Here is a 7,054-nt window from a genome sequence, read left to right as displayed (position 1 = left end):
TACCCCCCCTGACCTATCACCTTCATCCCCTCCCCCACTCACCTATTGTACTCTATGCTACTTTCTCCCCATCCCCACCCTAATCTCACTTATCACTCCACGCTTCAGGCTCTCTGCCTATATTCCTGATGAAGGGCTTTTGCCCAAAATGTCGATTTTACTTCTCCTTGGATGCTGCCTGAACTGCTGTGCTTTTCCAGCCCCACTAATCCAGAATCATCTTCCTAATGACCTACTGCCTCTGTACACAGCTTTCTGTCAAGTGTACAAACAGCCCCCAAGTTCCATTGTGTTGCAGCTTTCTGCATTTTCTCTCCATTTAAATATTACAGTTTTTTTGGTTTCCTTTCCAGAATGAACAGCTGTATCTCCCCACTTTGCTCGACTTATCAATTTCTTGCACACTTACTGTTATGAAAATGTGGGGTTTACAGTACCATTGAGAGTTAAAAGCAACAAATTACCTGACAGAACCAAGTATTTACAATTCCTTTCTCTAACCTATCTTTTACTTTCCCCTACACAATAGTAGCCCAACAAAACTAGTCAGTTAGCTCAGATGGTTCAATTGTGGTGCTAATGATGCCAAGGTCATGGTTCAATCCTCACACTGACTATAGTGCTGAGGTTGGCAGGTGTGTGATGTTTATAGTGCCGTTTCAGGGTTGGTCATTGTTTTACGCCGGCTCAGTGAGTAGCACTGCTGCCTCACAGTGTCAGAATCCCGGGTTCAATTCCAGCCTTGGGCGACTGTCTGTGTGGAGTGTGCACATTCTCCCCGTGTCTGCGTGGGTTTCCTCCGGGTGCTCCGGTTTCCTCCCACAGTCAAAAGATGTGCAGGTCAATTGAATTGGCCATGCTAAATTGCCCATAGAGTTAGGTGCATTAGTCAGAGGGAAATGGGTCTGGATGGGTTACTCTTCAGAGGGTCGGTGTGGACTTGTTGAGCCAAAGGGCCTCTTTCCACACTGTACGGAGTCTAATCTAATCTACAATGAAAAGGGAGTGGTCAGTTCTCCCAGCTCAACTGTAATAGGTGGCATGGTGACTTAGTGGTTAGTACTGCTGCCTCACAGCACCAGGGACCCGGCTTCAATTCCACCCTTGGGCACTGTCTGCATAAATTTTACATATTCTGTGTCTGTGTGGATTTTCTCCGGGTGCTCTGGTTTCCTCCCACAGTCAAAAAGTGTGCAGGTTAGGTGGATTGGCCATTGTAAATGCAGGGTTACAGGGATAAAGGGCAGGGTGGTTATGGGTGGGATGGTCTTCAGATGGGTGGGGTGGATTCAGTGGGCCAAATGGCCTGCTTTCATACTGTAGGGATCTATGACTGTAGAAAAGCAGCTTTGCCTATATACCCCCAAAAATATGTTTGGGGCGGCAGAGTGGCTCAGCAGTGATCACTGCAGCCTCAAAGCACCAGGGAGCCGGGTTCGATCCTAGCCTTGGGGCGACTGTCTGTGTGGAGTTTGTACATTCTCTGTGTGTCTGCGTGGGTTTCCTCCGGGTGCTCCGGTTTCCTCCCACAGTCCAAAGATGAGCAGGTCAGGTGAATTGTCCATGCTAAATTGTCCATAGTGTTAGGTGCATTAGTCGGAAGGAATTGGGTCTGGGTGGGTTACTCGTCGGAGGGTCAGTGTGGACTGGTTGGGCCGAAGAGCCTGTTTCCACACTATAGGGAATCTAATCTAATCTAAGAAAAAAAAATCCCGATTAGGATTTACAGAAAACAAAACTCCTTATCTCAAAACCAGGCAGTTTTCGTTCTTCTCTGTATTTCGGTCTTCTTTTCTTCTCTTTGGGGATGCTGCTTCACAGGTTATTGATCGATAAATGTACCTTTTGAAAGAGCTATTTTTCTGGACAGTGTGCAGGTGTTGTTGACTCTCAACTGTTCAATTTTCCCCTGTTTTATACCCCCAAAGCATCGGATTGTGTCATTGGCTTTTAAGATTGTCAATATACTCAATCCAAACTGGATTAGAGTTTGATATTTTGGGTGTATAATTTAAACTGATTGGCCTAATTCAAATCTGTTTTGTTGTTTCCAGGCAGCCAGTTACCCTAGTAGCTGGAGCACATGTTACATCAGGACTTTTGTTGGACCAGTATTGTAGAGGGGAAAGTAAAAGATAGGTTAGAGGAAGGAGTTGTAAATAGTTGTTAGTTAATTATTCTCTGTTAAACTTAAAGAAACAAAGTTGTTAATTTTTACTTTAAATAGTCCTTGGCCTCTCAAATTTTCACAGATTACTGCATGGGATAAGCCTTTTCTGTGTTGCGAGTTTACATTAAGCAGGAGAGTTTATCCTGTGTCCTTCCCCAACTTATCAATATCTCTCTGTAGACTGTTTGCACCCCTCTTGCGACCTGTCTTTCCACCTTTGTGTTGTTCAAATTTGGTTACAGCACATTCACTTCTTTCCTCCAAGTCATTGCCATATGTTGCGAACAGCTACAGTCCCAGCACTGATTCCATTGGAACTCCAGTACTTACAGGTTGGTAATCTGAAAAAGAACCCTTAACTCACGGAGTCATAGAGATATACAGCACAGAAACAGATTCTTCGATCCAACTCGTCCATGACGACCAGATATCCCAACCCAAACCAGTCCCACCCACCAGCCGCCGGCCCATATCCCTCCAAACTCTTCCTATTCATATACCCATCCAGATGCCTTTTAAAATGTTGCAATTATACCAGCCTCCACACTTCTTCTGGCAGCTCATTCCATACATGTACCACCCTCTGCATGAAAAGGTTGCCCCTTAGGTCTCTTTTATATCTTTCCCCTCTCACCCTAAACCTATGCCCTCTAGTTCTGGACTCCCAGACCCCAGGGAAAAGACTTTGTCTATTTATCCTATCCATGTCCCTCATGACTTTATAAACCTCTAAAGTCAACCCTCAGCCTCCGACACTCCAAGGAAAACAGCCCCGGCCTGTTCAGCCTCTCCCTATAGCACACATCCTCAACCCGGGCAACATCGTTGTCAATCTTTTCTGAACCCTTTCAAGTTTCACAACATCTTTCCGATAGGAAGGAGACTAGAATTGCACGCAATATTCCAACAGTGGCCGAACCAATGTCCTGTACAGCTGCAACATGACCTCCCAACTTCTGTACTCAATACTCTGACTAATAAAGGAAAGCATATCAAACACCTTCTTCACTATCCTATCTACCTCCACTTTCAAGCAGCTATGAACCTACACTCCAAAGTCTCTTTGTTCGGCAACACTCCCTAGGACCTTACCATTAAGTGTATTAGGTCCTGCTAAGATTTGCTTTCCCAAAATGCAGCACCTCGCATTTATCTAAATTAAACTCCATCTGCCACTTCTCAGCCCATTGGCCCATCTGGTCAAGAACTCATTGTAATCTGATGTAACCTTCTTCGCGGACCACCATGCCTCCAATTTTGGTGCCATTTGCAAACTTACTCACTATACCTCTTATGCTCCAACTTCACACTGTTTCCTGCCCATTAGTCAATTCTCTGTCCATACCAATATACTACCTCCAACACCATGAACTCTTATTTTGACTTAACCTTTCATGAGGTACCTTTCTGAAGTTCAAATACAACACATCTACCTGGCTTTTCTCTATCAACTCTGGTTGGAATTTCCTTGAGAAACTCTCTTTCATAAACCCATGCTGACAGTGCTTGTTTAGCTTATGATTTTTAAAATGTTCTGCTATAAAGTCCATGTTAATTGATGCCAATGCTTTTGCAACAATTGATATTGCACCAATCAACCTACAGTAACCCACTTTTGCCCTGCCTCCTATATTTGCTTTAAATCTAAGTAGCATTTTGGAGAGGCCTTTATCAAAACCCTTCACAAAATCTGACTTTTCAATGTCCATCAATGTCGCTTTATTAAGATTGCTCACAACATCTTCAAAAAAAAACTCCAACGAGCTTGTCAAACAAAATTTCCCATTTGCAAATCCATGCTGACCTTATTTTCATTTCCCAATATTCTGTAGTTTGCAATATACTGCAAAGATGGTCACAGATTCCTTATGAACTAACTCAGACCAATCAGACTTTGCCTGAGTACCATCAAGGTAGGCTTGTTTCTTTTACCACTTGATCACATTGAGGTGAAATATGGAAGGTTCAATAACAATTCAATAATTTTACTCTTTTCTTAAAACAAGTTGGCAATTTTCTTCAGATGAGCTTGGCTAGAATATTAAAATGCCCTTATTTGTGCATTGCACTTAAACTACAGGCAAGCATATTAATCAAAGCATGCTACTGTAATCAAGTGTTTAACAAGCTGGTTTATACCTCTAGGTTCCTCCAGTTATGGTGATAATGTTCATGTTTGAAAAAAAAGCTGAGTAGTTTTCCCAAAGCGGAGTGCTCTTTGTCACTTGCCAATGGTAAGCTTTGATACTAAAATGTACTAATTAGCCTATGGAGTTCAAAGTGTACACAACCTATGGCAAGTAATTCAAAATTGTCTCAAAAGCAATTGAATACCTTTGCCGATGAAAACAGAATTCCCTTTTCTCTTTTAGTTTCAAACTGAGTCCAGCTTTATGTCCAAAATCTGTTTATATTTCAAAGATGCAATTAAATGCAAAAAGGTCATCTAAAGTCAACCTGGCTCTGCAGGTATTCAGTAAATCAAGCACCACTTTAACATTAGAGTTGAAGGAACTTTATCTCATTATGTCTCAAATTTTCTCAAAGTGCCGAGTTTCAAATATTTGGTCAATAAGAGTGGATAAGTTATGTTATGCATCAAAGGTATGCTTAATTTTAACAAAGATAAATGAATAGAGAAATAAATTGCCTTTATAGCTATCGATAGGTAGGAATAGTAGCAAAGGATGTAAGAACACAACCTGTTTCTTGATAGCCAAGGAAGTACTCCAGATTCAAGACCATTAAATTAAATGGTTACAGATGTAAACCACCAAATAATTTTCTCTTCCCTCAGTTATTATGTCATGAGGAGAATCGATTGGCGCGGAATTATGGCTTCCTTGCACACAAGTTCAATTAACAAAAGTATCCTAAAAATGTCCTTTCCACTTTAAATTCCAGTTAAGTTTTATGTCGTATTTTAGGTGAATCAGATTTATTGATGTACAAGAATATATTTTGCATCTGAACAATGAAAAGTATAATCTCAATCAAATTCCTAAGTCACAACAGTTTTCTCCTACCTTGGCAAATTGTGCATTTATCCATTTTGTGAATGTTTTCTTTTGGACATCTTCTCTTTCATCTGTAAATTTAGAATAAAAAAAATTAAGTAAAATAAGTTTAAAATCTAGATTTTAAATTCTGAATTAAAAAGGTTGAATTTCTGAAGTGAAATTGTAGACAGCTCCCATCATATACTTCCTATTCCTTTGGGTGATGGCACAAGCTAATTAGTGAAGTATCAGATACATGCTCAGTCATCTGCTTGATCAGAAAACGATCAAATAAACCCAGATACTGCACTAAAATGAAACTACAAATGCTCAAAAGCATACTGCTGGTTACTTTTTTTACCTTTAACCTTACAAATAACTGATTGTGTGTTTATAATATTTGACATATTAATTGAAGAATCAAATATATACCAAACTTAATAGTCACACAAGCTTTCAGAGTGCTGCTCCGTCAATAGGTAGTGCTCCAAAAGCTTGTACTTTCAAATAAACCTGTTGTCCACCCCAGTCCAACACTGGCACCTCCAAATCGCACACCAAACTGCCGCTCTATACCACAGACAGTGCAGGTATATGCCCAGGACTCAGTCAAGTTAGCAAGATTCAAATGTGTACATGGCCTCCCATTCTCTCTCTCCCAGGAAGCGTGCAAATGAAGATGCAGAAAGGCAAAATAGTTAGGACAATTGTAAATACATGCACAAGGATTTGTTATACTGTCTTTCCTTCTAGGCACATTAACAGAGAGGAAACTTTCATTTGGAAATCAAACTGGAAGATCAAAATTTGAATTCTTTTTAGTTTAATCTAAGTAACTGAACACATCCAAATTGCATAGGTTTGTCTACGTGTTCATTTGATTGGTTAATTACTAACAAGAATAACTCATGTTATAAAATTAATCCAATTTCGCCAATCACTTAACCCCTTCATCATGTATATCATATCTTGGTGAACATGAAATAACCAATTCCTTGGAAATGCTCCAGCAAACATCAACCAAATAAGTCAAAATAAATCTCAAAACTATTAACATACAACCAAATGTTACATTTTTAACTTGAAAAAATTACAATTTCGCTCAGCTACTCTTTCCTTGCTTTAGTATGATGTGGAGGTGCCGATGTTCGACTGTGGTGGACAAAGTTAAACATCAGGTTATAGTCCAACAGGTTTATTTGAAAGTTCAAGCTTTGGAACATGACCTGACGAAGGAGCAGCGCCCTTAAAGCTTGTACTTTCAAATAAATCCGTTGGACTAGAACCTGGTGTTGTGAGATTTTTTACTTTAATTTAGTATACCACTTTTGCTATGCTTACAAATCTATCCTATAATCCATGCCTTGAATCACATTCCAAATGAATTTCTAAAAACATATAAAACTCAGATTGCTGTCATAGAGTCACAGAAATGTACAGCACGGAAACAGACCTTTCGGTCCAACCCACCCATGCCGACCAGATATCCCAACTCAATCTAGTCCCACCTGCCAGCACCCGGTCCATATCCCTCCAAACCCTTCCTATTCATATACCCATCCAAATGCTTTTTAAATGTTGCAATTGTACCAGCATCCACCACTTCCTCTGGCAGCTCATTCCACACATGTACCACCCTCTATGTGAAAAAGTTGCCCCGTAGATCTCTCTTATATCTTTTCCCTCTCACCCTAAACCTATGCCCTCCAGTTCTGCACTCCCCAACCCCAGGGAAAAGACTTTGCCTATTTACCCTATCCATGCCCCTCATAATTTTGTAAACCTCTATAAGGTCACCCCTCAGCCTCCAACGCTCCAGGGAAAACAGCCCCAGCCTGTTCAGCCTCTCACGATAGCTCAAATCCTCCAACCCTGGCAACATCCT

General features: G+C 40.7%; 1 protein-coding gene across 5 annotated transcripts in view; it reads right to left on the bottom strand.

Annotated features, from left to right (window-relative positions):
• Positions 1-7,054, bottom strand: part of dmd (dystrophin) — a 2,012,228-nt gene that overhangs the window by 1,587,956 nt on the left and 417,218 nt on the right. For all 5 annotated transcript variants that reach the window (XM_043700735.1, XM_043700733.1, XM_043700734.1 and 2 more), the window contains exon 2: positions 5,197-5,258. In XM_043700735.1, coding sequence (XP_043556670.1) covers positions 5,197-5,258 — 62 coding nt within the window. The remainder of the gene's footprint in view (positions 1-5,196; positions 5,259-7,054) is intronic.

This window comes from Chiloscyllium plagiosum, chromosome 12 (genome assembly GCF_004010195.1).
Source record: "Chiloscyllium plagiosum isolate BGI_BamShark_2017 chromosome 12, ASM401019v2, whole genome shotgun sequence".
NCBI lineage: Eukaryota > Metazoa > Chordata > Chondrichthyes > Orectolobiformes > Hemiscylliidae > Chiloscyllium > Chiloscyllium plagiosum.
The sequence above is the reverse complement of the archived record's forward strand: the minus strand, read 5'-3'. Positions and strand labels throughout refer to the sequence as shown.